This window comes from Helianthus annuus, chromosome 13 (assembly GCF_002127325.2).
Source record: "Helianthus annuus cultivar XRQ/B chromosome 13, HanXRQr2.0-SUNRISE, whole genome shotgun sequence".
Classification (NCBI taxonomy): Eukaryota; Viridiplantae; Streptophyta; class Magnoliopsida; order Asterales; family Asteraceae; genus Helianthus; species Helianthus annuus.
In genome coordinates, this window is record NC_035445.2 from 11,630,787 (window position 1) to 11,642,944 (window position 12,158).

The 12,158-nt window shown below is 32.1% G+C and overlaps 1 protein-coding gene across 1 annotated transcript; it reads left to right on the forward strand.

The window, feature by feature from the left end:
• Positions 1 to 3,358: 3,358 nt before the first annotated feature.
• Positions 3,359 to 6,883, forward strand: LOC110897558 (protein LIGHT-DEPENDENT SHORT HYPOCOTYLS 10). The gene is made up of 2 exons (XM_022144322.2): positions 3,359 to 4,127; positions 6,310 to 6,883. The coding sequence occupies exon 1, from the start codon at positions 3,506 to 3,508 to the stop codon at positions 4,094 to 4,096; it is 591 nt and encodes a 196-aa protein (XP_022000014.1). The 5' UTR covers positions 3,359 to 3,505; the 3' UTR covers positions 4,097 to 4,127; positions 6,310 to 6,883.
• Positions 6,884 to 12,158: the final 5,275 nt, after the last annotated feature.

The window sequence follows — 12,158 nt, forward strand, 5'->3', positions numbered from 1 at the left end:
GTATGAAAACGACCTTTCCATGTTGGATAATCGTTTATGTGATTTAGCTTGGGTGGATGATTGTTGCTTCCCGTTTCACTCTCACTTAATAGAAGATTTTGAATGCTATGATTTTGATTTGCGACACATGCCCATTGATGTGCAGTAATTTCTGGTTTGGGCATTAATCCTTTGACCCATTGTGAAGGATCTTGTGGTGTATTTGAGTTATCACTCCAATCCCAAGGATTTGAGCTCATTTTGATGTTTTATAAAAGACTATTTAAGTTAAAGGACAAATTTGTAAGTTTTGAAGAAGTTACAAACTCTCTGTGAAAAACACAAGGCACTTCCCACGAAGACTATGCTCCACGAAGAATAGGCTCTACGAATAACAATTGTCACAAAGAACTATGATTCTTCGTTGACAGATAGAGCCACGAAGATCCTGGTTCTTCGTGAGACTGATTACCCACGAAGAATGGTTATTCGTTAAGCAGATTCTTCGTCAAGGTTGGTTGTGTATAAAGTTTTTCGTGGAATGGTTGGTGAGATTCTCCTTTTTATAGTAAGTCACTTTTTCAGATTTTAAGAAAGGTGGTAGCTGGATATCCTAACATAGTTAAAAACACACATTTGAAAGATTGCCTTTTTCAGTAAATCTTTTGAATCTTATCCCTACCAACCAACTTCCGATGACTTTTCCGGTTAAACAACTCGTCAGAAAGTTTGACGAACTCAAATTTTGCAAGAAATTTTAAGAAAAACCAAGTCCTAACATGTCTCCATGTGTTTTAACTGGGGTTTTGTAAAATTATCTTCAAATAACAAGTTTTAAATACTTTTTCTGGAAAAACTAATTTTCTTGTTTTCAAGTTCAAGAACAACTTCAAGAAACTTCACAACTTGCTCAAATAAAAAGTTTTGCTTGGTTTTAAACAAGGAAGAGAACCAAAGCTCTGATACCACTTGTAGGATCAAGATAACCTACTTCGTTGTTTGTTAACACAAATACGAGTGCGGAATCCATGTAGTTATGCAAACCGAAGCAAAGTAATGCAAAACACAAGTAACCAAAGATTCACAATCTTAGATTAACTGAAGAGAATTAGTACAACACATACACATAGTGCTTACAACTCTCAGTGACTCTCTTGCAGAAATGAGGAGCAAGTGTCTGTTTATATAGGCCCAACACCCAGTAACCCTAGGAAGAAGGTTACTAGGCTCACGAACAACCTTCAGACCCCACGAAGAATAGGGGTTCTTCGTGGACCATTCTAGCAACTCATCCATCACCACGAAGAATGGTTCTTCGTGGTAACAAACCTGATAAACAACATTGTTCTAGCAACTAATCCCACGAAGAATAGGGGTTCTTCGTGGGGACCCTATACACAGACATAACTTGCAGCAAACAGTAAGATCAAAACACATAAACAGCTAACAGTTGCACACATGCAAACTGTTTTACAAAGCTAACAAAATAAATGTTGTGCTAAGTCAAGATAGGAGGATATCTTGACTTGGCCGACTCGACCAAAACTATACAGACCGTAAATAAAGACCGTACAAATTACAACGTAATAAGAACAAGCGACAGACATAAAACTGCACCAACATGCATCAGCAATGGCCTAGACTTCGTTTAATGCTTTTGCGCTTAAAACGTTCCCTCTGCATAAAAGTTGAGTAAATATCGAAAGATATATATCAAGTGCATTTGTAAAGAAGATTCGTAACTGGAACACACCTTTAAGTCGAGACTTCATCTCTTTGACTGAACGGAAGTTCAAACCTGAGCTCTCAAGGCATCGCACTAACCCAAAGACAGATATCAATTAAGTATATTCACCTGTAAGACTGAATCTAGGGAATCTTGATACAGGAATATATTCTGAGGTGGGAGACGCAAATAAGTTAGTTCTTAAGATATTATTCTCCTATCTTTAATCAATTGAACTCTGTGTGAAAATTTAAAATGGATCAGTATACTGACAATCCAGGTGAATCATTTAGAACTTAAAGTTTATATAGATCAACGGTGCTAGTGACTTATCATAAACTGATATGATCCTCTGACAAAAACGGTGAAAAGAATTTTTAAAAAAATTAATATTTAACATGTTAAGTTGAATTTTTAAGAAATATTTAATATGTTAAATGTACTATGGATATCTTACTATATAATAAAAGAAACCATTTTAGGGACACTTGTCATCATATTAGGTCATCTCTTATACATAATTATTATTTTAGTTTAATCTCTTCTAATTAATTATAGATAACTCTCCTACTAAATACTATTTAATTTAATATCTTATATTATAGATAACTCTTCTACTAAATATTATTAGTTTAATATATTATGGATAATTATTATTTAGTTTAATCAAATTTTTATTTATAATATTATTTATTTGAATTAATTATATTTGAACGTTTTGTTTAGTTTTTATCAAATAAATTTTACGAAATTTAAAATAAAATTAACTAATATTATTTATCATTTATACATTTACGGAGTTTTAAATAAAGGGTTAAATTTATTGAGACATCGTTAACAAATTTTGCAACAACAGAATAATCTATTTTTTATCACGAAAACCAAACTTTGTATTAATATATTAAATATTTTTATTTTCACTATACAAAATTACGTTTACTCGCCCCATGTAACACATGAGGTTTTTTAAGATATAACTTTTTATTATTTGATATATAAAATTAGATTTATTCAATTCGTACAATACACGTGGTTTTTTAAGGATATATATATTTTTATTATTTAGTATAGAAAATTACATTTATTCAAACCGTGTAATGTGCATATTTTTTAAGATGTAATTTTTTTTAAAGTTTGGTATATAAAATTACATTTATTCAACACGTGTAATAAATGAGATTTTTTAAAGATGTATTATTTTATTATTTGTAAACAATATTACATTTATTCACCCCGTGTAATACACGTGGTTTTAAAGATATAACTTTTTTATTTGGTATATAAAATTACATTTATTCAACCCGTACAATATGTCTCCTATAGATATAACTTTTTATTATTTAATATATAAAATTATATTTATTCAACCTGTAAAATAAATAAGGTTTTAAAGATATATTGTTTTATTATTTAGTATATAAAATTTATTTATTCACCTCTGTATAATACACGGGGTTATAACCTGTGCTTTATAATAGATGTAATTATACATATATGTCATAATTAATAAAATATGTATTTAAAAAATATTCTTTTAAGAGGCTAATAGGGCCGATTAAAGGGTGAGAATAATGTAATTTGAAGGAAAAAAAAGCCTAATCGCCTTTAAACCACTTTCCAATGGACCCATATACGTCTTGTCTTCTCAATACCTCCACCTCCATGATTTGATTTTCATTTTTTCCATTTTGATTTCTCATCTCTCTTCAATTATATCATATCTTTAAATGCCTATTTTGGTTCTCTCTAAGCCAATTACCCATTTTTCTCATAAAAAAACTGATCACTTGCTCAAATCTAATGTCTAGTGATCAGAATTTTAATGGGAGATCAGAAATAGGTGAGGGTTCATCAAGGGGTGGTGGTAGTGGTGGAGGAAGTGGTGGTGGCCTAATTATACCTTCTGATTCAAAGCAACCACCACTAGCACCACCACAACTTAGCCGATATGAGTCACAGAAGCGTCGCGATTGGAACACTTTCGGGCAGTACTTAAAGAACCAAAGACCACCTGTGGCTTTGTCACACTGTAACTACAGTCATGTACTAGATTTCCTACGGTATCTAGACCAGTTTGGAAAGACTAAGGTGCACCTACAAGGTTGTGTTTTCTTTGGTCACCCTGATCCGGCTGGCCCGTGTACTTGTCCCCTTAGGCAAGCTTGGGGCAGCCTTGACGCGCTTATCGGGCGCCTCAGGGCAGCTTATGAAGAAAACGGTGGATTGCCCGAAATGAACCCTTTTGCTAGCGGAGCAATACGGGTTTATTTGCGCGAAGTTCGTGATTCTCAGGCGAAAGCAAGAGGGATACCTTACAAGAAGAAAAAGAAGAAGAGAAACACTCCGATCATAAAGGCAAACAAAGAAACATCGAATTTTCCGATGCAGTAATGTTGATCTATGGTTATTCTTCAAGTAACTGGTAATCTTTTAAGTTTTGATCAATTATTTAATGCTAGATTTGATGTTATTTGACCATATATGTGGATTATATTAAATGGGTTTTCCATAAAGATTGAGATCTATGTTGCATATATGACAAACCCAAGATTTACAATCCAAAAAGCAATTTCTTTTTTGCGGGAAAAGCAAAACCTAGCAGACTTCATAAAAATTTTAGAAACCCTAATTTGCATGGAGAACACACTTCAGTTCTCTCTCTTTCTGCATAACAGGTTCCTCTCTAAATAAATAAAAACAAATTCAAAAATTATATTTTACAAAATGTTTTATTAATAATAGTAGTATTATTATTATTAAGATTATTATTAATTAAATTTTAAAAAACTTCGCCTTTATTAAATAATATTTAGATTAGCTAGTGTCGTCTCTTTTGGGATTCTGCACTATACATTGAGTGGGCATCCAGATTTGATCAAATTACCTCATTCAAACAGAGTTAACTAATTTATTACTCATCAATTAGCTCACATTAATAGGGTTTGCGTGTGTGTTTGGTTGTAAATCAATGCATAAACACATTACTTGATTATTGAACAAGTGATGGCAGCATTGTAACTAATTTTGTTTGCATTATATATGTGTTCTTAGTAAAAGAATGCACATTTTGAAATTTAATTCAATAAAAGACAGAATTTTTTTGAAAAAGTAATTGACCCAAATGATTCAATGATCAACATTATTTTTTTTTAACGGCCAACAAACTCAATCCCGAGCACTCTCGGAGCACTCACTGGACAAACGGAGTACTCCGAGAGTAACCCGAGTCCACCACTAATTCTGGGGAAAACCCGGTAATCCACCCGCCCGTAGACACGACAGTGAAATTACCGGTAAAACCCGTTTGACTCAAAGATCCAACCCAGGTTTCCCTGGGTCTCCTATCATTGCTCACCAGTGCCTCACTCTGCACCAAGTGGGAGTCGAACCTGCATCTCTCAAGAGAAATGCAAGCCTTCCACCACTTGATCTAGAGATCATTGGCGATCAACATTATTAATGTGGTCATCGAGCATAATTATAAAATCTAAACTTTGTGAAGAATCTTTTTTGCTTAAAATTGAACTCTAAGTCTATCTTCAACCAAATCAACGATCCGTTATTAGATTTGATCTTTTCCTGTTAATGCTACATCATCGATGAATGTGTTCGAATTTACTGATCAACTTGTGATTGTCAGATGTATGATCATTGATAATATGGTAATTTTTGATCAATTGTGTGTTCTTGTATTAGCATATAATCGTTGAATCCTTTGTGTTTACTTATACTTACTGTCTTTTCACTTCTTGATTATATTATTAAAGAATATTGTATTATAAGTATAAAACTATACAATGTGTGGAAGAGATTTAAGTGGCAAAAAGTAATTAGCGTAAATTACACTTTTCGTCTTTTATATTTGTATTAGATTGCAATAGATGACCTTTAACTTCAATAATTAGAGTCATAATACTTTATTTGTAAAACTCATTGTAAAAAGTAATGAGTTTTACAATTAAAGTATTGTGACTGTAATACATTGCAATACGATACGAACATAAAGGACGAAAACTGTAATTTAGCCATGTAATTGTTGACGGACCATCAACTTTCATTGCTATTTGATTCAATTAATTAGGTACAGGCATTTTAAGTTAGGCTAAAGGGTATGTGGAGCATGAGTTGGGTCATTAATGCCACATAGGATCATTAATGGATTGTTACACCATCCCCTTCCTTCATCCACCATAGTTGGCATTGATTAAACCATGGCAACCATGAGCCTACTTTCCTTTTTCAATGATTCATTTTCCTTTTCTACAAAAATAAATTAAAATAGGAAGATAGTGGTTTGGGTCATGACCACACCCTTAGGGTAGTGGTTTTGAATGATAGATTAGAAGTGAATGACATAGCGCCGATGTGGAGGATCATGGTGACCATGAGGATCATGACCACACCCTATAGCCTTATTTGCATGTTTTGGTGTATAATAAGTAGATAAACGAAATACAAGTTTTATGCATTCCAGTAGGTAGATTCACAATATCCTTTACATCATTAATGATTTTAATTTTCAAGATTTGCCATAGGTAATACATATCTTTTTAATTAACATGATATTTTTTAATATTTTAATTTCAGTAATATTTTAATTTCAGGTGGGCATATATGGACATATTAGATGTGAAGCTCTCAAAATATGTGGCGAACTTCCATTAATAGGGTCGATACCCATGCTCAAACTCCATTGATGCAAAATGCCTGATTCTCTAGAGCTCTGGTTTACTTATTGTGATATATATATATATTTAATTAATTAATAAGAGAATAATTTAAAATATATACATATATAAGTAAGTTAAAGATTAGTCAATATATATATCCATATTATATTGTCTAAATTAGATGTTTTTCATCCTTGTTAATTTATAAAAAATGGGTTTTAAACTTACAAAGCTACCCATTTATATACTATTATTTTGCAACATATTGTTGCATTAGTAGTTGTACTAATTGCTTAAAGTTTAGTACTATTACTTTGCATTGTTGCATTATATTATATACTATTAATATTAATATTTATATACTATTAATTTGAAACATTTGTATGCATCTTTGGTTGTAAGTTGTGTTTTTAATACTTGTACCTTAATCAAATATAGGTTGTAAGTTGTGCTTAAGTGGTTGTACCTTAATCAAATAATAATGGTTTCATTACCTTACCAAATTCAATATGTTTTGTATGCATGTATGGTTATAAATTGTGCTTAAGTGGTTGTACCCTAATCAAATAATGGTTTCATTATCTTACCATATTCAATCGGTTTGATCCATTCAAAGTTGTGTTGCTTTATTTGTAAATTATTATTATTTATAATAATCTAATTAATTTAGCCAAAATCTTGTATAAATATAATTTGCAACATATTGATGCAATGGTTGTTGTAACGTATGCATTATGGTTTGTATAGTGATAATGATATATATTATACATAGATTACGATGAATCTGTCAAACGGGAAAAAATAGACGCGGGTTCATCGTAACGCGCGAGTCTAGATCTACTTAGTTATTTTATTCTATGTTTTACGTTTCGGTTTAATTTCTTCGCATTAACGCCGCAACTTCAGTGTCGGTGGTCGCTGACAGTAGTGTGGCATTAGTGTTCGCCCCCGCCGCAACGCGGGGGGTGTTTAATACTAGTTTGTGTTATATTGGTACAGCCATAAATAATTAAACTATTTATCATAATAAGTGATTCGTAGATTATGATAGAGTTAGTTACATAGATTTTTAATGGGTTTACGTTTAAAAGTTAAGCTTGAGTAAATCTTTAAAAATTAACAAAGTGATTATTCTCCATTCTGGGTTGGTTCCAGTACAAAGCATATTTATCCTACAAACTGTAAAAACATGTCCTACCACTTAAAAGAAGTTAAATCAGCACATATTAAAACAATACATACATAAAAGTAACACTTTTGTATTATATTAGCACATGAAAATTAATCAAAATAATTGATATTAGCACATTGTGAAATGATATCAGTACTTTTCTTTATTAGCACATTGAAAACAAAAAAAATATACAAATAAAGAATTAATTACTTGTTACTATAATTATAAGGAATTCAAGATAATTGATATTATTTAGGTTATCATTTTACCATTTCTCTATAATTGTTTAAATACCACTTAACACTTTTTAAATGATTCTTACAGTTTGTATATAAAACTAGTTGACGTGAACCCGCGCGTTGCGGCGGGATTGTTAAATCAATCAAAATATAAATGTTAAAACACTAACCACGCATGTGTGTTGTAGACCGTTACGTAAAGTTTTATTTTATCAAAAAGATAACCAATAACATTGGTTCATTATGCTACGGACACTCGCTACAACCTATATGTCCAAAATGCTTTATATTGATCGAGAACAATAAATATTAATGGCATTACCAGTTGTTTTTTCTCTCTCATATTATAAAAATATTTAAAGTTTATATGAGTTAAAAATACACAATAAATATTTATGTTTCCTAAAGTTATTCTAGTATAAATATATAAAAAATAGCAATTATTAAAAATTTCCTTTATTCATTTTTATGGTAAAACATTTTTGTTTTTTACACTCTCAATTAACTTGGTGGGTGAGAAAAATGTATATAATATTTTAGCGGGTATTCAAGAAATCTATACATATAATATTTTATAAAAGGATGGTAAAAAGGGGGTGAATGATATCATCAGATACCAACAAAGCAAACCAAACATATACCATTACTTAAAATGAAAACTCACATGGCGGTGGTTCCAATTTCTTCTATATACTCAACACAGAAACCCCTAAAAAATGGCACAAAGGAATCAGAGGAAAAATCGTTAACACAGTAGCACACCAATTCCACCACAACCACCTTGCAACCACCACCACAACACCACCACCATAGAACCGCCACCAAAGACGCCCAATTTTTGTAACCAAATATCTTTTTAAACCCTAAACTCTTCGTTACCCATCATCGACCATGTTGTTCTTGTCCCCGCGTTGGCGCATTTGGTGGCGGAGAATTAGTTTTGAATATGTTCGGTGATAAGAGATAACATGGCGGGAGATATTTGGTGGCGGTGGCCGGTGGAGTTTATATAGGGCGTGAAAGGGTGGCAAACGACGGGGGAATCGGTGGTCGGGAGAGACGCATTGGTTTGGTTATTTTTGTCGAACGGCATGTCGATTTGACTATATATCAACCGTAAAGTTATGAAGTTATATGATTATATGAATGTTGTTGCCGGTTCTGTGTTACGGTGCGTACACCACCGAAAGAATCTGAGAATAAAAACAGTGTTTTTTTGTCGAATTGGTGTACGCTTAATGGTTAGATGGTTAGAATGTGGTCTGGATATTAATGTTTTTAATAGTCGCGTTGGGTTGTGGACGGAAGTCATGGAACGATATATATTTTTGTTTTTTTGTTTTAATCAATAATGTGTTAGGTCTATTAATTTTGTGGTTAATTTTGAAAAGGTGCGTCTATTTATTTTATGGTCGTGTCTCAAATTAACATTTTGTTTAGAATAGAAATGTCTTTTTGGTTCTTGTCAAACCTTTTCATTGCTTTTTGTATAAGAGATGGTGGTTAATTTTGAAAAGGTGCGTCTATTAATATTAGTATTTTGTTTGGAATAGACACGCATTTTCATTTCTTGTCAAACCTTTTCATTGTTTTTTATATAAGAAATAACGGTTAATTTTGAAAAGGTGCGTCTATTAATTTTAGTATTTTGTTTAGAATAGACACGCCTTTTCATTTATTGTCAAACCTTTTCGTTGCTTTTTGTATAAGAGATATAATGTAGTTTGTATTTGATCTACTCTATCCTTCATAGTTTTCTCTCTTTTCTTCTCTATGGTTTTACTGCATATTCCTCTACCCGCTTCTCATTTCCATATTTGCTATTTACTATATTTACATAAACATTGTTAAGGAGGGTTCAATTAAAAAAACATTAAAAAATAAGAAATCGTAGAACCATATATTTATTACGAGAAGTTCAATTTAACATAAGAAAATTATTTTCTTTTTAAAGTTTGGAAGCTTTTTCACTTAAATACATGTAGAATCTTTTTAATAAAAAAATTCAAAAACTAAAAAAATTCTTAAAAAGTGTAAAACAAATTACAAAAATGGTTTTTTTTTATACTAATAGCTTCTACATATCTTAATATACAAAAGCTTCAAAAATATTTTTTACGTTTTAAATTGAATTTTTAAGATATATTTAATATGTTAACTTACATTATTAATTCGTTTCCCACTTTATGAGTGTTTCCCATTGAACCTCTCTCTCTCTCTCTCTCTCACACATACACACACATATATCGGGAAATGCAAATTGAGAACTAACTTGAGTTGCGAGAAAAATGAAAACTACGCCAACAAATGTGTTTTTTGAAAAAAAAAAAAAGATTTCTAAAAAACCTAATGGATGGACATAATGTTGCCACATGTTACACTTTTTCGTTACAACTTTTTTACTGACACCCGTAACATTTTCTGATATTGACACACTTTTCGTAATAGTTGAGAGAGGAGAGAGAATCTGTTACGTTTTTTCAGCTGTTCACATTTTTTGTAACTCATTTGTAACAAATTTTTGTTGCGTTTTGACAACAGTTTTTTTAGATTATATAAAGTGTCTGGATTTCAGAACTTATACTTTACGAAGTTTTTATTTTGTAATGTGCGTAAAATAAAATATGTTACATTTTTTACAACGAGATTTATATGTAATAATGCAGCTGTCACATTTTTTAGTGTCAGACTGTAGACGAGAGAAAAAAGTGTAATAATTTAGACTTTTTCTCACATTGTAACATTTGTCTGAAAAAGTCTAAAAATAACTTTTTTGTTCCTTTTTAGTACAACCATTGATTAAATGAGATAAATGGTGAATATTGTGACAACCCGAACTTTCAAAGTTAGTGTCGTTTAACTTAGCGATCCTAAATCCTCATTATTTTCCTTCATTGTGCTTTGTTTGAATTTGACACATTAATGTGTTGTGTTAACCTTAAACGGATGTGGTAACTATTTGCATTGTGGGCCGTGAGTAGTTTGGGCCACATCTTCTTGAAGTCCAAAGAAAACCCAAACGAGTTTAGCGACCCAAAGTTTTTGTTGGCAGCCTTATCATTTGTTTTGGCAGCCCAAGTAAATGGGCTTGAGCCCATTATCGGCCAAAGAGTGAACCGCCCTAAACAAGTATTAATTATGTGTACGTGACTTGTTAATGGGTATCATAAGAACACAAAATCAAAAACCCTACTTCTCATACGTACGTGCGGCAATAGGAGACCCCTTCCCCCTCTTTGTTGAAGCCCTTCCGCTTGAAAAATCATTCCTGGTGTTTTGTTCTTTACATCAGTAGGTAAGCATGCATTGAATAATTATTTGAGTTTTTCTTGATACTTGTTAGGATTGTAAAGATGATCGCTACTTGATACCTTGCATGATAATTGTTACTGGGTTTTTCTTGAATGTACAACTACACTTGCCTAGCGTACAACCTGGTTAAGCACATTAAATATTTAACATGATGATGATTTGTGGTATTGATGAGTAATAATGACCAACATGCAATTTTTAGTAAATGGCCTGCAAGACTTTTAATAGAATTCATTCTATTGGACCAAAGAACCCACTAAGCCAACAACATTAATATCCATCTTGAACACTATTGGACCACACATTGTTGAGTGATTGTTTGTAGGTTGCTAAGTAGTATACATAGGGTGCTTAGGTTAGGATTCATGGTACTACGATTATGTGCAATTATTGTAAATCAATTACTAGAATAGTATAATATTGTTGAATTGCTTGCCACTGTTTTGATGTTTAGTAAATTGGAATGGCAATTAACTGATCTATAATATGATTAGGGCATCTTATTATGTGAGCTGAATTATTTGTTGCATGTAACTAGGTTACAGGTATGGTCATGAAATAATAATTGTAAATCAATGCTACAACAATTTGATTATATGCAATAGGGTATTAGCAAATTTTGTATTAACAGGGACTGGGCCTCGTGTGGCTACTGGGCTGCACAAACAGCAAGGGTACCCAGCTACCTTGGGCCGCATTCTTTTTTTTGGTAAATCATGTGCATGCTAGTTGAGTTATTACATGAGTTGGACCAATAGAATTAGGGGACTAATTTAAATAATGATTGGGCAACATTACCTGATTACACCAAAGAAACAAAGGGGGGCCGAGAGGTGTCATGATCATATCAGGTTTGGGTATCATGAAACCGGGGCTGCGGTCACAGTTTTGGTTTAGTTTTGATAATATTGGGCCATACACAGAATGATATTACAATATTGGGGCCACACACATATACAATGTTAATATATATGTATTGGATCACATGTAGTTTAAGTAAAACGTCGGGCCGCGCGAGCTAAAGCTGGATCACTGTTTTGTACATTGCGTATTATTGA

What these genes read in the sequence shown, in the direction of transcription:
- LOC110897558 (XM_022144322.2), top strand. Translation starts at nt 3,506, where the DNA reads ATGTCTAGTGATCAGAATTTTAATGGGAGATCAGAAATAGGTGAGGGT.